General features: G+C 36.9%; 1 protein-coding gene across 1 annotated transcript; it reads right to left on the bottom strand.

Annotated features, from left to right (window-relative positions):
• Window positions 1-12,665: 12,665 nt before the first annotated feature.
• Window positions 12,666-20,634, bottom strand: hp (haptoglobin). Its single transcript, XM_059352789.1, has 4 exons — window positions 20,507-20,634; window positions 20,098-20,168; window positions 15,424-15,707; window positions 12,666-13,309 (listed from the first exon to the last, which is right to left on the bottom strand). Exons 1-4 carry the CDS (start codon window positions 20,509-20,511, stop codon window positions 12,746-12,748), a joined length of 924 nt encoding a protein of 307 aa, XP_059208772.1. The 5' UTR covers window positions 20,512-20,634; the 3' UTR covers window positions 12,666-12,745.
• Window positions 20,635-21,907: the final 1,273 nt, after the last annotated feature.

Raw genomic sequence — 21,907 nt, 5'->3', positions numbered from 1 at the left:
GGTATCCTTCAGATCGGTGAAAGGTTTCCTTTTGAACTGTTCACTGACATTCAGAGCAGTAGGTTTATGTTGAGCAACACAATGCTGCATCACAATGAAACAAACCTCATAAAAACACCAGAGCTTCTGACCTCAGTGATGACGAGCAATAAGTTGTGTTTCATCCTGTTGCACAAACACCTTGTTGTAAGAGTTTATGTTGTAACAAGTTACACAGTAAATACCTGACGTATAAAAATTACTTAATGTTGAGTAATAGTAAATGTCCGCTATATTTATCAGGGTCAAGTGAAAGAGGAAAGTAAATAGAGGAAATACTACCATTGCATTTGTGTCTGACACTTAGTTTACCTTTACCAACATGTTAACTGAGTGAAACGAAACCAATTTAAGGAACAAACTACCCTGACATTGTTTAATGTGGGAATTTGTCAGGATGACTAATAAAAACAGCTCCATCGAAGCCTTTTACATAAATACCACTATAAAAATGAACTTGGAAGCTCAGTTTGGTTTTTAATATTTTAAAATAGATTAAATATTAACAATAAACAAACAAGTTAAGTTAATATGAGCAGTATGAACCACAAGAGTCCAGTTGCCTAGATTGTCCCATGTCTTATATTAAATGTAGGTGTAAGATATAATATGATAATTTGCTTTCTATTTTATACAATTTATTTTATTTTATATTTATTACTCTATTGTATTTGTATTATGTTATCTGTTTCACTTTGTACTTGTGCTGCTGCAATACCCGAACTTCCCCCATGGGGATCAATAAAGGAATATTTTATTGCATCTTATCTCTTATGAAAATATATTGGTCCTATAGAAGATTGATACAGAATTGCTAGTTTTAAACCAGAATAACAGCTGGTTAATTGACTTGCTGTGTTATTTTGATGGTGAGAAGCTATCATGGTGCAATGGTAGCATTCTCCTAATGGAAACACTTATTGAAGCACTTTTTATGGACATATATAGTACAGACAGTAGATCAGGTGTTCCCACATACAGTGTAGTTAATCCAACTTTTAAGGGAAAGTCCAATAATTTCACAAGTCAAAGTCTGTTAACAGGTGTTGTGGAGCGTTGCTGTGCAAAATCTGATAAATGGCTCCAAGTGATATCAAGTTTAAGTTTGAAAATGAAAAAAATGTGAAGGTAGAGAGTTAGAAAGAAGCTGACCGGACATCTGTAGCTTGCTCCTTATATCATATGAGGCTGGTGGTTCGATGCTACATTAGCTGCTACCATGGATTTATTATAAGAACTGAATATTCGGCTCTAAGTTCCTATAGACTTATATAGAGGCTCAGATTCTTGAATCACTTCTCTCCACTGGAGGAAAGTTTTTACCAACATAAAACCTTTGTGAATCAAAGATTCATAATGGAAAAAGACATAATTGAACTTATTTGCTGTTTAAAGTGTCCAGTCAACAGTTTTTGGTCTATGGGTAAAGTACTTTCTGGGCTGCAGGGGGAATTTTGCTGCAGTGCTGTAAGGGAAAAACTGGTATCAAGGCTGAGCAGCTGCACCCTATCCAGTTCTCTTTATAATAAGGAACTGAATCTCTAAATTAAAAATAGGTGTATTGTGGTAAATCTTGGCGCCTGGCTCCGACATGAAGAATGCATGAAACTAAACAGGTCATATATCTGGTTCTGCATCTTGCATAATTCTGGCACCTTTGATCTTTTTTTTTCATTATTGGAGTGCAATGAAAAACTGGTGAGATACTTTGGTTGGAGTAAGAGTTGAGAGTAAATACATGTTTTATTTTGTATATACTTTTGGTTTAAATTGTCTGGACATGTCATCTAAAGTTTTCTGCTTCCACCTTATTACACTAGAAACATAGGCTACTTAGTCTATATGAAATGTTAAGTGTTCTGTAGATTGTGCAGCATAACAGAGACAGTTACTAGAAAGTAATGGTTATTTATTTATTTATTTATTCATTTATTTATTTAATTCAGATTCCATTGCTTTGAGCATCACAAGTTAAATTCCATTGACTTTCACTGAGTAATGGGTACCTGGAGAAATTAAAACCCTCTCTATGTTCAGACATCAGAGGTAAAATAAGAACAATTTCTTGTCATGAATAAGTTCTTTTGTACACAACAAGCATGTAATGCTGACGAAGATTAAAGTAAACAAGCCAAGTTTAACACAAAGCCAAAAATGAAACTGGTAGGTAAGAAATAGTACTTAATTTATCTAACATGCTATTCTTTGAGAGGGGCTGAAGGTTGTTTTAAAGATGCATAAAGAGCAAACAACTTCACTTCAGACATTTTGGTCTTGTTTGCTTTCTGTGCCACACACAGTAAGAGTGCTGCTGATTCTTACTGACTATTTAGAATTGTACAGCTGTGTGTCTGTGTGGATAATGTTTGTGTGACAGCTTTGTGCATTTATTTATTGACTTGTGTGTCACATGTATCTACATTTGAAGTCAGCCGGCCTAATTGGGGGGAAAAAACGGCATTTAAATTCAAGCTTATGCAACCTTGGAGAACATTGTCTCTTGTCTTTTCAAAATGTGGTGTGAAAGCCTGTTTCATGAAAGAATCAATACTCCTGCCTGGAGATTTCTTTTTTAACGCATACTGGAGGTGTACGGCTGCAAATCAGTTTCAGCTGCTGAAGAAAACTGTGAAGACTGTCTGCCTTTGTCTGTGAAATAAATGTATATTATATATCTATACATAGTCACCTTTGAGTCTCTTTCTCATCTGTTACTGATCCGATGTGCTGTTCCATCAGCTACTAATGAAGTCATTGGATAGTCTCATGCACGCACACACACAGACACACGTTTGTACCATTCACGCTCTTTCCTGTGCACACATGCTCACACATTTCAGCCGTGTGAGAAGTAACTTCACACTTCTCTATATGTCAGGCTTCAGCTGAGGGGAAGGAGGTTGAAGGGTAGAGCTGGTGTCTGAGTTTATTGCCTAAAAACCACATTTTTTTTTTTATCATTCTTGCTCTAATTGGTGCCAGCCTGTTTAGGGTTGGGATGCTTTCAGCTTTCAAAAGAATGTTATCAAGTGTTACTTGAGCTTTGTTAATGTTCTCATATCAAAGTATTAAATTATTGCCTTTATCATGAAGTTAAAAGAAACTCTACTGTACTCAATAGTTATATGTATGTACCAATGGGAATGCCTGTTTTAATGATTTATCATTACAGGGTATATACAGAAATACTTAAGATGAATTTAATAGCTTTTTTTTAATACCTTCACAATATTTTTTAATACCAACATGACATTGATCTGCAACTGTAGTGGCAACCTTTTTAATTTCAGGGTGGGGGGTAACTAATTTTAAAGTTACTGATTACTGTAATTTTGTTACTTTTTTGAGTAAGTGTAGTAATATTTAAATTTCAAATCAAGTACCTATATCACAGTTACTGGATACTTTTTGCCTCCATAGCAGCATTTACGTATACACAATTATTTGCTATTGAACCCTAATCCAAGACAAAATGTTATTTCATTGTTATGTGTATGGAGAGCATACAACACTTCTCCGCCGCTACAATGAAGGGGCACAACATGACAAATGAAACTCAGAAAATGTTGAAAAAGTTAAAAACGGAAAGGTTTAATGAAAGGTCTTGTTTAAAAAGTCAAAAGTAAATTGACGAGTAAAGGAGTCACAAATTTAATCACAATTTAAAGAGGCAACTTGCAACTAATTACAGCTGTAACAACCTCGTCAGATGCTGTTTATTACTTTTTAATGGCCTTATTTTTGGCTAATTTAATTTACTACCTTTTGAATTGAATTGAATACCTTTTAAAACCCTGCAGACACCTTGTATTATAATCATTATGACCTTATGTATTTATTTGTCCACATGGAGTCACTGGGCCAACCTTAGAAGATGAAAAATTAAATCAATGCAAAGTGCCAAAACTGCAATACTTCAACTGGCCACTTGAAGCTGGCTCCAAAAGGGAGTCAAATCACAGACCCCCATGTTAAAGGTGCTGTACATGATGTTCAGAGCGTGTCAGTGGTTCAGAGTGTGAGCAGGGATTACCTTCACATGGCTTTCTTCACTCCCAACTCGTCACATATGGATGCTTCGGACATTTTAACAAATTAGGTAGAAGAACAGAGAAACTCAGATTACAACAACACACAAACAGAGTGCAAGTTCACTTGGTAGGATGGCATTACTCCACTGTATCTTAACATAGCAAATACTTGTTTGCTGCTATTGTTCTGAGTGTTCCAACTGCTGAAATAAACATGTTCACAGCATGGTAGGAAGAACAGTTTTGGTCTCTATAGCTAATTTCCTGTTCATGACAACTCTGAGAGGGGCGAATTATTATATAAATCACCCATTTAGATGATATTAAGGCGTAAAGTCATATTAATGATCTCACTCTTTGCCCCTTTCTAATTAGCTGGGAGTTAGCAGGTCAGAAACCTGTGGATGACATCATGTCTATAATTAGGCAGTCTATGACCAAACCAAATTCCTATCAGCTTTAAGTACTCCCACCCAACATTTCAACACTGTTAATGGGAGTCACAGAGAAATCCTGCTGCATACAATTTTTTCCCACGCATAACCACTTGAAACAATTTATAACATGTCCTCCTAAATTATTGGTCAGATTACCTCCAAATATGGGACAAACTATCAGAAACTAGGTTCTTTATCTTTTGAAAATACTTTAAAATGACAATTTTAAAAACTCATCACTTCAAAACAACACTGTCTCTTTTTCTGCTCACAGCGTTGTTGTATATTGTTGATTAGTTGACTCCTCTGGCCACTAGGGGGCCTTGTTTATCCAGTAAGCATCTCTCTTGCAGGGTGAAGGCATTTAGGAAAGGCCCACTGAGTTACACTCTTCAAGGTTTCTAGACTTGTCTGAATGCATCAACCTTTATATAGAATAAATGGGTCTTAGCGGTGCTCCAGTCTTACACATAAAGGTCAGTTTACTCATCACAGGGAGAACTACTGTGCAAACAAGCTGTGTGGCTCTGGTGGGAGCTTTGTTTAAATCTGTCAAAATGACTAATTTTAGGTTAATTTTGCAGATTTGTCATATAAAGGTACTCAACTCAGGGCATCTCGCCTCTGCTGCACTAGTTTTGAACACTCTCTACCAGGCTTTCCTAACTATATAAGAAATATAAAGTGTAAGCCAGTTTAGGAACAGCAATGTAAAAGGTACAATCACTCTCTATTTTAGGGCACTGTAGATGTATATTTAAATGATTTCACTAATTTGGAAGTGAAGTTGTTGTGCAGTAGAGGGAGTCCACCTGTCTGAAACTGATGAAAATTTGGTATAATGTGAGAAAAAGGAGCTCTGTGTAGCTGCTGCTGTCCTCTTGTTGATGTTGATGATGTTGTTGTTGTTGTTGGAGTAGATAGGCTTCATATTGACAGAGCTGCTGTGGAAAGGGTGCTGACCTTTTCGATTTTGCAGTGGTATGGCAACATGACAACCCATGAGAAAATGCTGTTGGAGAGGGTTGTGGGCATTGTAAACATCTATTACATCCATTCATGACACCAGAACAACCATGACAGCACTGAAATTACATACCTTTCATCCTGCAAACGTCTTCTTCAAAAAGCTTTGCTGATGGTAAAAAAAATAAAAAAATAAAATCCCAGAGAACCTCCCAACTAAGGAAAAGTGTGAAGGGAGGGATATTGTAAGCCATTTCTTCCTGCAGCAGTTACATTTTATAACCAGCACTGCTCCGAGTACACCAGACACACCAAAACTGACAATATCTGCACTATAATGCACACAAACGGTGCAATATCATTACTTTCCAATACTTCAATCAGGTGCATTTTCATTCCACAGTGCAACATTTTTTTCTCTGAGTAATGGTATATATATATATATATATATATATATATATATATAATTTATTTGTTTTTTGTTTTTTCTTGTTTGAATTGTTAATACTTTTATATTTCTTGTTGTTATTGCTTGGTTGCTATTTATTGTTATTTTATTGATTGTTCTTTCTATCTTTACTATACACTTTTTGCTGCTGTGACAGAAAATGTCGTTGTGGGACTGATGAAGTAATATCTAATCTTTAATTTATATATAAATATATTCATTGCTACGTAAGTTAAATTAAATTCAACTTTTTGCATTTTATTCTGTACTTGTTTTTTTATTCTTGCCAGTATTTACCATAATAGCAACAAATTAGGAAAAATTTAAATCTAAACAAAGAGTCACGCCACCTCTGATCAGGATTAGCGACTGATAACAAACAGGTAATGAGACCAGGAGATCTGAGGGGAATCATGGCAGGCGGTTGTACTCTGGACACGAAGAGGTGTGACAGTCGTGGCTTGTGCATGGCATTTAATCCCTGTCAGCTCCATCATCGTTCCTCATGTTGCCTTCCCCGACAGTAACAGCAATAGAGGATGCAATGTAGCTGAGTACAGGGGACTAAAGAGAGGACTGCAGGAAAAACTCTGGCTCTGTGATGAAGTGTGAGAGGAAAACGAAGACCTTGAGCTTTTTCTTTAACAGGTGCTTTTTGCTGTTTCCAATCGACACACAACCTCGAATCACTCATTGGGCTATTTCTCTTTTCCATTTTAGCTGAAACAGCAGCCTTTATCCCTCTGTGGTAACACATGTACAAGTGCATGTTATGTAGTAGAGCCATAAACTGTATGTAGTAAGTGGACGGTGTGTGGACTTCCATTTTAAAGCCTTAAAGTTTGGCATTCAGAGTCTTATTTGAGCATTGAGCATATATGACGTGGCTGCAGGTTTGGGAACATCGCGGTATATTGAGAAAGACTTTAAATTAGTGATTCAAACCATTAACTTATTAGAAAAGTGTTTACTGATGTAAAAAATTTAAGTGAGAAGTAGGATCATTTTCTCATAGACTTCTATGCAATTGGACTTGCAACCTGCTGGCCATCAGAAAGAATGCAGGTTTAAGGCACGTTCACATTCCTGTTTCGGAGGCAGTTGCTGGATTTAAAAACATTGGGATGTTGTCTAAAACATAAATAGAATATTGATCATTTGATCATCATTTTGACAAATATTCACTGAGTACATTTGAGTACTTTTTGGAAAGCAGCTGAGTGTTTTGGCTCCGCCCACTAGTTAGTTCCCCTCGACCTCTGTTCCCATACAGGTACTTTTGTAGCGGCTAACCAACGGTGTTTCGAATGTGACAACAGACCGACACGACTAGCGACAAATCTAGCTTTTTCTGGTGTTATTGGAGACTTTTGGAGACTCGTTCCTACTCTTCTTAACGAGTAGCAGGCGCCGTCCCAAAGCATTCACAAGCAGCCCAGTCCTTCCGCAGCGGTCTCTCCCAGCTGCAGTCAGAGCAGGAGATGTTAACCCCTCCCAAGCCACACCAACAGTGACTCATTAGAGAGAAAAGTACCTAATGGAAACACGCCTATAAACACTACAGTGGTTCAGACAGGACGTCCTAATATTTTTGACTGTTTTGACGTTTGATCCTTTTGTCAGTTTCCTGATGGTATCGGTTTAATATTTAAAGGGAAGTATTATTCATGACAGAGCAAGCAGGCCTGAATAAAACTTATCTATGACTAATAACAGACAGAAATAATCCTGTTTTGACAAACAGTGGAAAACGGTCTATCAGGTGATACAGTTCATCATATCTGTTGTATTATGGCCTTGTCTAAAGATTGGCGTGTTCATGTGGTGAGTACAGTAAATATGAAGGAGTTCAATGAAGCTCAGAAAGCTTCAGTATCCCAGTTACGCATGAGGACAGAGTACATAACGTGGCAGCTGAGTACACATCATGCTTCAAATAGCAGACTGGTTTCGAAAAATACCATTCATTTCTTGTGTTTGATGATTGAATCTACAGACGGCCGGTATCAGCAGGACATTCGACTGGACGCTGAGCTTCTGTTTAATGTGAGACACAATAACTGTACGTGTGGGGATGAATGATGAGACTGCCACATTTAATGAATCTGAACAGGGCAAAACTTGCTCCATGGTATCTTTGCAAATCTAATAAAAGCTACAATGATGCATACTGATATTAATGCTTATTGTTGTCATAAACTGATTTCATAGCTTTTTTGTTTTGTTTTGAACAGCTTTATACGGAACCAGTATTAAACACTTTGGGTGCTCCACTTTGAAATCACACACACATTCATGTACTTCTATCTTTGTGAGGGCCCTCATTGGAATAGTGAATTCCCTAGCCCATTACCCTAACCCTTAACCTAACCTTCACCATCACAACTAAATGCCCAACCCTAACCTTAACATAATCTAATTGTAACCTTAACCCTAAAAAAGAAAATCTGAACTCTCAAACAAGCCTTTAAAAAAGTTAGGACTGGCCGAAATGTCCTCACTGTTGGTTAAAAACGTGTTCCGGTCCTCACTATGTAGGAAGTACAAGAACACACACACACACACACACACACACACACACTCACACAGAGGGAACTAAATGCCTTACCCAAACCCTAAAGCAAGTCTTAAGCCTCAAACCGGCCATTGAAGAAGTGAGATTTCCTCGATCTGTTGGATAAAAACTTGTTCCGGTTCTCACTATGTAGTAAGTACAACAAGTGCGTCTCAATCTGTGGATCCTAAGCTCACAAACCTCTCAGCTAAAGAACACACCCAAGGGTGTTGAACAGCATCACTAACCAACATTTTGATGGTGAAAGATTGAAGCAGGCGCTCCCATGTGACGACTGCATGAACAGTGCTGCTACAACAGGTGAGATGTTTAACTGATGTGTCAGCTACAGTATTTTCTCACTTAGACTTAGACACCAAGTTTTAACAAAGTCATTGGAAGTTATGCATTATAATTAAATTTAGTGTTCGATAGTATTTTCATTACTTCTCACGTAATTGATTTAACTCAATAAAACATAAAACACTGAAGCCTACTCTGTACTGTACTGTAGATTTTGTTACTGTCTTGTTGGACTCGGCATATTAACCAGAAAAGGTGTGATTCGTTTTCCTTGTTTCACTCTAGTAAGGGACAAAAGTGAACATATATACACATAAACTTACATAAAAGGAAAATGTATCATCATGTAGTCATCATCCATGCAGATTCTGGTTGAAACTGCAGTATGAGACGACTCGTGCTTTGACCTCAGCGGTGCTCTGCAGGAGTGATGGAGCCAAAGAGAGCTCACTCTGAGACTGGTAGAGAGTAATGGCCCTTGACAGGGACATTAATATTTTAAAAGCCATGTAGGAGAACCTCCTGCACCCTGCTGCAGACCTGCTAAAAAAGTACTGCCTTCAACAGCTCCATTTTTGTTTTACTTATTAAAAAAAACCCTCCAAAAATCTTGAGCAGCTGAAATGAAGGACTTACGATGGGTACTGGTCCTCTGAGTTTGTGCTTGAAGTAAGGATTTAAACTGTCCCAAAAAAATTGCTCAAAACAGATTGAATTTACAGGTTTGGCACGTGGTTATGGTGATCACTTGAGTGAAAGACGCCAGAGACCCAAATCAGAGTAAGTTGCACTTACTGTGCATAAGTGCAACAGCCAGTTACCTGCAGAATCTCAGTCTAATTTTAGTTTTATCTGTAAAGCTGCTGGCTGTTAGTGTCAGGCCCTTGCTTCTGGATGCATACTAGAATGGATGGTCTGAAGGGACAGCCAGAGCAGAAATCAACAGCCAGTCAGCCAGTCTGTTAAATCTTTATAGGTATAATGAACAGACTAAAACCCCTTTGATAGTGCCATTTCATGCTGGGACATTTACGGCTCTGTAACATCTTGCCTCCACTATGAACGCGCCCGGAATAGGATGCTGGGATCAATAAATCCCGGCATCCCGTCGGCATGAAGGTATTCACAGAGGTGGAAAATTGGTGGGACTGTTGGAAGCGGGACCACTATGAACGGGCCATATTTGACGTCGCGCGTGACGTCTAACACACACCTTCCACTTGGTCCTTTTTCACTATTTCACTATGAAAGGGCACTAATATCAGGCCTTCACAGGATCACTATAAACGCCCTAAGGCTGATTGATAATGTTTCAATCACTAAAGTAAAATCAACTCGTTTTCTTGGTGTACTTATAGATGAAAACATATCCTGGAAACCTCACATCTCACTCATTACATCCAAAATTGCAAAAAGCATTGGAATAATTGGAAAAATGTGTTATCTCTTAAATACAACAGTCTCACTCGATCTTTATCTCTATTCAATCTCTATTCAATGGTTTATCCTTTCGTTAGTTATTGTGATATTGCTTGGGCCAGCACTCATCATACTAAACTGCAACCAATACTCAGCTCTAAGAAGTCATACATTACCTTTCTTTCGCAAACTTAGCATTCTAAACATTTATCAAATCAATAGCTTCCAAGTTGCACAGTTTGTATTTGGTTCATTAAACAAAACACTTCCCCCTGTTTTTAATAATCTCTACATAACCAATAATCACTTTCTCAATTACCCTACCCAAAAAGCTTTACAACTTCGACCTGCCAAATCACTAACCACATCATCACAATTTAGCATTACATAAAGAGAATCCAGGATATGGAACTCACTTCCTCCTTTCTTAGTCAACCCCTCCCATTTATCATTTAAAAAATCTCTGAAAAACCTATTACTATTCAAAAACCTATTATAATCCTTGTTTCATTGTTGTATTGTGCCTTTGTTTTGTTTTTCTAGTTTCTTTTTCTGTATGATTCTATGTTCCTTGTTCTTTTTTTTTGTTATATAAGGGGAATCCCACTATTCAAGCCCCATGAGGGTTTTTAGGGCTTCCCTGGCATGTCTTTTGTTTTTATTTCAAATATTTATTTTGGGGGGAATTTATAATTTGTATTATTGTTATAACGTTCTTGTCTTTCTTTTAACTGTGCCAAAATAAATCAAATCAAATCAAAGGCGAAAAGCCGGCACAGATCTGTCCAGCAATATAGTGGGACATTTGCGGGACCGCACAATGAAAGGGGCTTAAATAACATATTTGAGACGGCGGTAATGAAGAATATGATCCTCTTAAATCCTGTCCCTTCACCCTGAGCTTGTGTATATTCTCACATCACACTGAAAAAAGCAGAGAGGAATCAAACCAGTGTGTCGGCTTTGCGCTTTGATTTTTCTCTCCCTCTTATCTTTCTCTCTCATATTGTATTAACCAGACAGGGAGCTGTCATCACCCAATTTTTCTGGTGTGGAGAAAAGCATTTGTTGTCGAGACAGTTCATGATCTGTGGCAGAGTGGACGCATCTGCCAGACAAAAATATCTTTCAAGTCCTGCTGCTTCTGGTGAGGGGGAAATAACATCTGCGGGCAACACTTGAAATCTCAGATTGTGAGTTGTGTCATTCACTTTTATTTCACCGTCAACTTTTACTTTCACACCGATGCACATGACGAAATGTTGTCTCGGTCTTTGAAGCCCTCAAGTTCTCGCTTCAAAGTTAACTGTTTAGAGGTGAAATTTCCCAAAATTTTTGTTGACATCTCACTTCTGTCCACTTAATGGCATTGAATGGTCAAAAAATAAGTGTTTAAAAGTTATCATAGAAAGAAAGGATTCATTTAAATGTGGGGATAAAGAGCACTCACGTTCAGTCTTTCCTGGAAGGCTTTCAGTGATGCACTCGTTTGTATGCACAAAAACTGACAGAATTTGTTATGGAAGGAATGGAAAAGGGAACTGGCTCCATAATATCTCACTACTTCTTACTTTACAGAAAAAAGTCACAATTCCCACTAGGGCTGGGAAATTATTCCAAGTTATTATTCCAATTGTCAAATGTGATTTTTGCTTTCAACAACAATGGAAACTATTTAATTCCATGTAAAATGACTACCGTGCTGCACTCTGTTCAATAATGGTTTAGTTGAGTTTTGTCTTGTATATTTTATACATTATTTTTATTTATTTATTTTTAGATTTGTTTTTCTGCCGAATTTTTTCAATTTCAAGAAAATCTGTTGTAAAAAAAAATTGTTTTTAAATTAAATAAATGCATAATGTTTTCAAAGTCATTCGTTCATTATCCTTAACCGCTTATCTGCACTGGAGGCTGGAGCCGATCCCAGCTGTGATTGGGCGAGAGGCGGGGTCCACCCTGGACAGGTCGCCAGACCATCACAGGGCGACAATCATGCTCTCATTCACTCCTACGGGCAATTTAGAGCCACCAGTTAAACCTAAGTGCATGTTTTTGGACTGTGGGAGGAAGTCGGAGAACCCACGCTGACACGGGGAGAACATGCAAACTCCACACAGAAGAGCCACAGGCCGGAGTCGAACCAGCGACCCTCTTGCTGTGAGGCAAGAGTCCTATCCTAATGCAAACTACTTCTTCAAAAAGCTCTTTATTATAAAGGCAGCTGAACACAGTGATTATGCTGTTTTTTCTTTAATAATCATGACCTCAACACTGACCAAAATAATTTGGATAATTTTATTTACCATAATTAAGCAGCGCTAATTCTTCGGGTGAAATAACTGACATGACATTGTTCTTCCGAGGGCAATTTTTATGTATTATGTCAAACAAGACCAACTGCAAGCACTGGATTTGTGCATTTGTTTCCTTTTCAACTACAACATTTAAGTGGCAGAACACAGCAATGGTTGCATTACAGGCGTTTATTCAAATTAAAACTCATCAACGATTCCTCTACAAAATCAGCAGAACAGAGCCTGAAGCTCTACGACTGCAAGGAGAACATCTTGGACATCGCCTCGGAGCGCAGAGTCGACGACCTCTCCGTATCTCCTCTGATGACGCTGTGGATCCAGGGCAGATACGAGGTAATCTTCATATGGACGCCGTACTTCGACCTGCTGCAGGGCTTGTCATAGGAAAGGATCCCTGCAGCGTAAATCTCCCCAGTTTCCGCATCTTTGACAGCCAGAGCGCCTCCTGCATCACCAAAACAAACATTCTCCTCGACCGTGGGGGATCCGGTGCAGAACATGTCGTCGTCCACAGCTGGTGTGAGCGGGTCACGTTCATATTCTGCCTTACAGACGGAGTGGTTGGCCAGGGGGAGTACGAGGAATTTGAGAGATGAAGCAGGGGTTAGGTATATCCCCCAGCCCCAGCCGGTGATGACCCCTGACCCTCCCACGGCATCTCCCAGGTCTTGACCCATCTCTGGCAGGGGGATCGGGGTCACTTTATCGCTCATGACCACAGGCTGCTTCAGCTGGATCAGAGCCAGGTCGTTGTCCCAGTCAGTTCGGTTCTGGAAGCGTGGGTGGAGAACAACCTGCCGCGGGGAAAAGTCAAATACAAGAGAGAAAATATGTTTGAGTGTGTGGTCATTACTCTTTTCATTTAACTGTACACTGTAAAAAAAATGACACTGGCTCAACTTAAAAAATTAGTTGTAACAATTTGCATTTATCTTTTTAAGTAATTCCAACTAAGACATTATTGAGTATTTCCCATGAGACTTTTATAGCTGAACTAACTCAAATAGTCTAGTACAACCAACATGATTTGTTTTGTCCTCAAGCTTAATTATGTTGCCAACTCAATTTTTATATCAGCGTTTTAGTGTTAATAAGTGGTCAAATTACTCTATTCAAGTTGCTATAACTCCCTTATTTTACTTTCTTTCTACTCAGAAAAGTCCATGCAAATAGTTACCTCAATTTTATTGAGTATAAGTAACTTATTTCACTTAAGTCAGGCATATTGTAAAACAATATTAAGTTTCATTACCTTAATACTTTTCCTTGTTAAGTGAAGGCAGAAATGCTTATCCAAAATCGATATATTTCTGAGTCAAGACATCTTTCTTCATTTTTAATTTTGATCAACTTTTTGAAATAAGTTATCAACTTAATAAAACAATGGACATGTAACAAATTGTATTTTTTATGCTGAAAAAGCTCGTGTTTTTAAGTCATACTAACTAACCTCCTGAATCTTTTCTTAGAGTGTAATGCAGATGAAATGCAAGACAAATGTACATCTAATTATTACATGAAATATCACATTTAATAGGCATATAAAAAGATTCATTTTCACAACTCTTTCTCTGTTTCACAACATATTTTTTTTTTACTTTTTTTTTAACAAATTTGATGAATTGAGCAAAAACAACGTTTGTCTTTCAATACTTTTCCAAAAACCACAGCCTAACTGTGGCACTCAGCTCCAACTGCAAGAATATAAAGTATACTTTCACTCATGTCACAAGGATCAGTCATTTCCTAAAACAGCCTTGAACTGAAGTTTTCAGAAGACGTAACTTAAACAGGAGTAAATACTAATAATTGCAACTTGCTGGAAGGATGTAGCATGGTCCAAGAAAGGACCCGTTAAAATTTAAAGCGGATCCTAAATGTATAAATTAAATGTGACAAAAATCGTGAGACACAAAAAATTAAAAAATTAAAAAAATTAAAATAAAAAAATAAAAAACTGTAAGAAAAACATAAAAAAGTTACTAATAAATACATCTAAAGATGTAAATAAATATAAATATATTAAAATATCTTTTTAAATATACAATTATAAAATATATAATATGGGGTGAGTAAAATATGAATATATATATAATAATAAAAATTAAATGCAAAATGAAAATTCTTATTTTTCTTCAAAGTCAAATGATGTATTAGGTTTTTAATCCAGAATAAACATTAAAGGAAATATTTCCCTTATCTGGCTAAACGTGATGCAAAAGCTATTTTATTTTTTGCCTGGCAACTAAGAAGCATATTTTCTATGGAGCTGCTTTAAATGCTTCAGCAGTAGCAGAAGGTTGTATGGAAACCTAATTTTTATATTTTTAATTGTTTCCTGACAACAGTAGAGGTCTTTGGCACAGAGAAATGCAGTACATCAGGCTTTGGATGCACAGGCAACACTTTTTAATGGGATCAATTCCATCTTGTTTTTGATCTTTGCATGGGATTTGTTGATAATTAGAAAAAATATACAATATTGCCTTATCCTTCATAGGATTACATGCTCCTTTATGGTTGAACAAATCCTCCTAACACTAAGTCTTATTCATCCTGAAGGCTAAGACCTCAGTTCCTGAGAAACAGACAATGATGCTTCAATACTGTGGCTGAGCTACATTTGCATAAAATGAAAGGAAATTCAAATAAGCCATGTTTTAATGACTGCTTCATTATATCCAATGGGAAAAAAATATAAAATGGAGAATGTAAATGAGTAATGAACATGTGATGCACTACACATCTGTTTTCTCTTTACTATGATTGTGCAGCCATATAAACATGTTATCTTAATTATAGAACAAACTAATGAAAGCCAAAGAGTAATCATCATGTCATGTCACTGCATTATAGAGATTTATGGTTTTTTTTTTTTAATTTCAGATTAAATGTTTGTCTTGCTCACCTTCTGTACAGCAACCTCTTTGGAGGCACCGGCTTCTACACGTCCAGTGATTCCCAGGTACACTTTAGGAATGACAGGCTTTTTTCCCTGAATGTCCTGTCGACTCTTCCCGACAAACAGGTTCCTGCCAGCCGTCAAAATCCAGCGGTCGGAGATGAGAGCACCGCCTGCATAGCCTCCGTCCAGCACACTGTCAGAGAGGTAGACCATGGCCTGCCAGGGGACGTGAGGAGCCAGCATTCCCCCGACCATTCGTCTTGAACGCAGTGACGGCAACTTTGAGGCTGGGAAATAAATACAGGATATATTTATTTATTTCATACATTAGTTCTCAGGGGCGCAGATGGGATTTTTGAACTGGGGGGACGAAGTTGTCAGCAAATGATTTCAACTCAATTAGTTATTTTTCCACTCCATGCCTTAACCCAAATATGTTTTATTTAAAAAAGAAAAAAAAGAAAAAAAAAAGAAATGTAGTGTAAACAACAACCGACATATTACATAGATAAAAAGAAGTTTGTACATGAAATTCCCAGTGCAGCCAAACTAATTTACTGACTTGAAGCTGACTCAATGAAGGACCCAAAAGCATCTCTCCCCCTTTTATCACCCTGAACATACTGCTGGGCAATTTTCTTGTCTGTCAGGGTTTTCTGAGACTATGATGGGGCGACCCAGACAAAGTAGGGGGGTCCGGGCGCATGCTCCCCCAGAGAACATTTTTGCCCTAAAAGCCTAAATTTGGTGGTTTCTCCCACATTCTAATGCTACTATTCCATCTAAATCGTTGCATATTTTGAAGGTGGGTCTAACATGTTCACCATAACGCCTTGTGGTGTGTTTAATTTACACTGAAAGTCAGTACTTGGAGACAACAGAACAACGTAGAAAATTCTGACATTTGTGTAGACCTTGAACACACCATTAGCCGCCGAACTCTCTATGTGTGCTGCAATGTAAATAGTCTAACTAACGGAACATTAATCCTCTGTTTTACCGGTGATGTTTGTCACTGAAAGTCGGGGGGACGGATCGGGATCACTATGAATCTGGGGGGGACATATCCCCCCCGTCCCTTGTGCCATCTGCGCACATGTTAGTTCTGTTATGACCTACAATGTAAATGCAGACAGGTTATGTCAACACAACAAGACCTTTGATGCAATTGATCACATTCTGTTAAATATAATACTTCCCATTGTTTTTGATTATAGTTCTTGTTAAATCAGACTGGAGTTGTTAATAAGGTGTCCCACAAGGATCAATATTGGGGCTCCTACTATTTGCCATCAGTTTGTATGATACTAACTCCAAAGCAAACCAGACTTTCTCGAGGCTACAGTCACTTCTATGTCCTTTGATAACGTAAGTATTAACTATAAAAAGAGAGCATAGTACATGCATTACACAAAGGCAAAAACCTTTGATCCAAATGTAAAAGCTTATTTTCTGGATTTAATTTCTTTTTTTTATCAGTTATTCTGTGATGATTATTTAATAATGATGATTTGTGAATTAGCAGTGCAATGTACTAGTATTGACGACAACACTGGTATTTAAAAATGAAGCGTTTTATGTTTATAATACACATATTATAATACTGAGTAAATAACCCTTATTTATTATGCTTTATTATGTAATAATGGTCACTCTCCACCTCCCTACATTCATATTTTGTTTGTTTTAGTATTACAAAAAAGACACACATTTTAAAGAATTATTTGACCACCAGTATTTTTTTTTTTTTTTAAATCTATAGATATGGCGATTATACTGTTGTTGTGAATTATTTTGGCCAGACTAATCTACATATCATGTAGTGATAGTCTGATATCGTGACAGCTTTAGTTTGAATATATTGTTTTCATCTGTTTTATATGGAATTTCTTCTTAAATCTCGGTGAGACCTCCTGAATAAACACAGCCTAGCTAAATAACTAATTCTTATGATGTGTGTTTTGAGCTCAGATATTAAGAACGCTTCACCAGTTTGAGTGGTTTATCTTTGCGTGGTAAACACTGCTGACAGCATTTTTGTTCTCATCTGTTTTCCCTCTAGCAGAACTTAAACATAATTAATAAAATATGACCACCTTGACACCACGGTTATCACGTTGTAAGTCATGCACTGCATAAAAAAGCACATTGTCATCACTGCTGGTAAGCGGAGCTTGGTCGTCTGTATGCGAGGCGTTCATGGTCTGAGAGTTTCCTCCAGAAACAGTAGCCTCTAATTTATTCATCATAGAGCAAAGAACTAGTTTATGTGATCTCTTCTTCAGAGTGATGGCAACATGCTTCAAACACGAATGGCTCCATTCTGCGAGACAGTGGGCCCCTGGCACAGATATGAAAAGGCCCCACCCCATAGGATCACAACTATATAGTTGTTTAGCTTCTTTTTGGTGTTGTTTTTTTGTAGTTATTTTGTGTCTCTATATAATTTTTTTGGTCTCTTTGTAGTTATTTTTTGGCTGTAGTAGTCATTTTGCATCTTCCTGTGATCATTATATAAGTCTTTGGAGCTTATTTGTATCTCTTTGCAGCGCTTTTGTATCTCTTCCACGTTGTATTAGTCTCTTTATAGTCTTGTTGGTGTCTTTGTAGTCTTTTTGTGTCTCTTTGCAGTTGTTTTGGTCTCTTTGTAGTCTTTTTGTGTTTCTTCTTAGTAGTTTTGTACCTATTTGAAGTTGTTTTCTATTTCTTTAAAGTTGTTCTAGTCTCTTTGTAGTCTTTTTGGAGTCTTACTTTTGGGCTGAGTTATTTTGTATGTTTCTGTGACCTTTGTATGCATCTTGCAGCTGTTTTGTATCTCTTCGAAGTTTTTTGTTGTCTTTTAGTCTTTTTGTTGTCTTTTAAGTCTTTGTGTCTCTTTGCAGCTGTTTTGGTCTCTTTGTAGTATTTTTGTATCTCTTTGAAGTCATTTTGGTCTCTTTGTAGTCTTTGTTCTCTTTTTGTGTCTTTTTGTAGTTATTTTTTTGGCTGTGGTAGACTGTTTCTTGTGGTCCTTTTATGTCTCTTTGCAGCTGTATCTCTTTGAAGTTTTTCTGTTGTCTGTGTCATATTTGTGTCCCTTTGGAATTGTTAAATCTCTTTGTAGTCTTTTTGTGTCTCTTTGTAGTTTGTTTTACACTAATGTGTGGTCATTTTGATCCTCTTCCTGGTTGGTAGATGTCTCTTTGAGTGATATTTTGCAGGTGACGGCCAATTAGCAGCCTTGACACTTTGGGTTCTGGGCCTGTGGCGGGTAGGCCTGTTCAGTAATTCATCCATGTTGATGAATAGATTAATCATGCTGTACATGCTGACAGGGTTATTGACAAAGAATGATGTCTTTTTTAATCAATGCAGTCAACACAGTGAACAATGGCTTACAAGAGCTAATAAATGAATTCATGAGTAAGTAGTTGGATGCATAAGAGTGACTGCATGAATATATATAAATTGATTCAATAGTTCTGTTATATTTAATGTTTTCTTTCTCTCATTACATTCATATTTCTTACTGGAAATAAGCTCCTTTCTATTATAAATAAATGTTTTTCCAACATGCCTCCAGTCGTTGTAGTCTGATCTCCTACTGGTCTCTGTCTGCATGGTGGTTTTTTTAAGGCCTGTTTGAAGAGAAGCTGGCAATTTCCTTGTCAGATACAATAGCTTTGCAGCCAAATGAAGGACAACATTTGAAATGAGCAGTAATAGCCCAGCCCTTAGATCCTGCAGGAAAGCCTGCGTCATTTCATGCAGGAGTTATCTATCTGAACAGCAGCTGTCGAGGAGCTATTAGTGTAAAACAGTGGCTTCAGAGAACTGCAGCCTGGACCCACGTGAATTTGTTCTGAAGTAAAAGGCTGCTGTTTGGATCCCCGTGCTGTCATCAAGGACACGTGGATTCACTTAAACTCTGCAGGATGTGTTTTTGTCAATACCACAATAACCTGTGAAACCTTCAATTCTTCCATTTGGTTTATAGAAGTGAAAGTTTCTGACTGAAATTTCCTGCAGGCAAATTAATATTCCGCTTTTAAAATGTCTAAAAATCTGTTATTTAAATCATGGCTTTCTCTGGACTCATTGGATGTGTTGTTATTGTTTAATATATCAGATTTAATCTTTTACCATTATTGTTTAAAACTGCCTATTCCCTCTGATGCCAATTGCCTTGTCCAATCTATTGTATTGTTCTTAGTTTTGTGTATTTTATTGTTGTTGTTTTTTTCTATGTTTTTTGTACGGTCTCCTTGAGTGCCAAGAAAGGTGCCTTCTGAATAAAATGTGTTATTGTTATTACTTTATTCCTGACTCTACTGCATTTTCTAACTTTATTTTTGAAACGGTGCTCCATTAATACGGTTCTGCAAAATAAAGGACACTCCCATCAGCCTCAGCTGTATTTCTTGATTAGTGCTAATCAGTAAATGTTGACGTGAGTTTAAATAAAGTGGTGAAAATGGGAAATAATTAACATGTTCAACATCAACATGTTGTAATTGAAATTTGTTGCATGCCGACATTGTTGCAGACTTCTCGTCATCCTTTCTTTCTCGCTGGTCAACTACAGTACCAACAAATATTCTGTTGTACATTTTTTAATCATAAAATTGGGATATTGATGTGAAAACTATAAATTGTTTTGAATTAATAAGTGTATTGCATATTTGTGTTTGTGTTTACCTTTCACCCTTTCTTCAGTTTGAGTCACATCTGCCAGACAGGCAGCCAGGAGGAGCACAGCCAGAGAAAACCTTCAAACAACAACAGATTCGCACAAACATTAAATGTCTTATTGTTCATTCATAAAGACCAAGAAAAACAAATCAGTTATTCAGTTGCAGAGTTACATAATTAAGCATTTCATCTACATGAGCTCACAAAACATAACTGTGTAATCATTTCTGGGAAACTTAGAGATCTTTAAAAAAAATATTACATCCAACCTTTCAAGGTAAAATATGCTTAAGTTTATATTGTAAGTAATGATCCTTAGCTAGTACTAGCTAGGTATTCTTTTTATCCTATAACATTTAGTATTGGAGTGGAGAGATTTGAGATTAAATAACGACAAAAGAATATTTGAACTCACCACATGCTGTTGATGATATTAATCTGCTGCAGTGATGGTTATAATCTCTCCTTTCTTGAGTGTGTTGTGCATTTGGAGCAGGTTGTACAGCTTTTTATACCGACTGAGAGATAAATTATCTGCCTGGGAAATTTCTGCTTGGCAGAAAAATGGCAATTCCGGGAATCTGAAATAAACAGTTGTGAAATCTGACCTTCCATCAGCTGGGAGACGCTCCACAATGTGGATTCAGGAGAAAGAACATTTATCTATGATTGAAATGTGTGGCCCCTACAGCTCTTTACACAGTTTTGTTGATGTATGTGTGTTATAAAATACACAGTACATAACAACATTTCTCCTGAGTGTTTACAGCAGTTTGGTATAAAACATGATTATCACATTTTAATTCCTCAAAGTTGAGTTCTGCTCAATTCAGCTATTTAAAAACTGCCTAGTTCAGTTGTAACACGTTTGGAGATTTTGCAAAGTAAAACTATTTCACAAGTCTGTGTTTGATCATTTTGCAAAACAAGACGGTCACTAACAGCTTGTACTGTTTGCACCATAGTTTTGCATCATAGTTTACTAAAAGTAAACAAGCTGATTCTAACATTTTTATATATTGTGGAGGAGAAAAAAATGATTTTGCAACATTCTGTGCTGTTTAATTTTTTATTGCATAAAATAAGGCACATATTGCCTTGTTGGATATTTTTTACAGGGAGGAAAAACACAATATTGCACAAAATCCCTGGCAGTAAATAGTTTAAACTGTGACAGCAGTTATACAGATGTGTGCTGCAGGGACCAAAGTCCAGGATTACTGATCTGGGTATTTACAAAAAGTGTAGTTAGTTAAAATATTATCAATAAAGTATATTAAATAACAGAGTTTGCTGGCTTAATTAATTCAGTATCTTTAACAGAATGCTTTGCATTGTGTCACAAAGTGTTCACATAATGTACAGCAGGTTACAGTGTTTGGAATAAGGTAATGCAATCATTAAACTGATTTTTGCTTATTTACTATTTTCTTTTCTTTTTTAAATGTTTGAAATTTTTTAAAAACTTTCTAAGTTTCTAGTTTTCATTTTGTCCAGTCCAAACAAAGTAAGTGATCATGATCTCAGTCAAACAGCTCCTAGCGATCAATAAAGTCAAACCTCATGCCAAAGTGAATGACTAAGCACACAGAGTGACAGACACTCAACAAAGGACTACCGATTTACCAGAATAAAATGGCTATTATCACCTAAATCTGATAAAACTAAATATTGTCTTACAATTTTGGATATTGTGTGTTCTTTCATGGTTTTAAAGGTTGTATTACAGACTGTTCTAGCTGCTCACTTAGTCATTATATCCACATTACTGATGATTATTTATCTAAAGTCTCATTGTGTAAATAGTTGTGAAAGC

Source organism: Centropristis striata, chromosome 2, assembly GCF_030273125.1.
Source record: "Centropristis striata isolate RG_2023a ecotype Rhode Island chromosome 2, C.striata_1.0, whole genome shotgun sequence".
Lineage (NCBI taxonomy): Eukaryota > Metazoa > Chordata > Actinopteri > Perciformes > Serranidae > Centropristis > Centropristis striata.
Note: the sequence above shows the minus strand (reverse complement) of the source record. Positions and strands in the feature narration are given on the sequence as shown.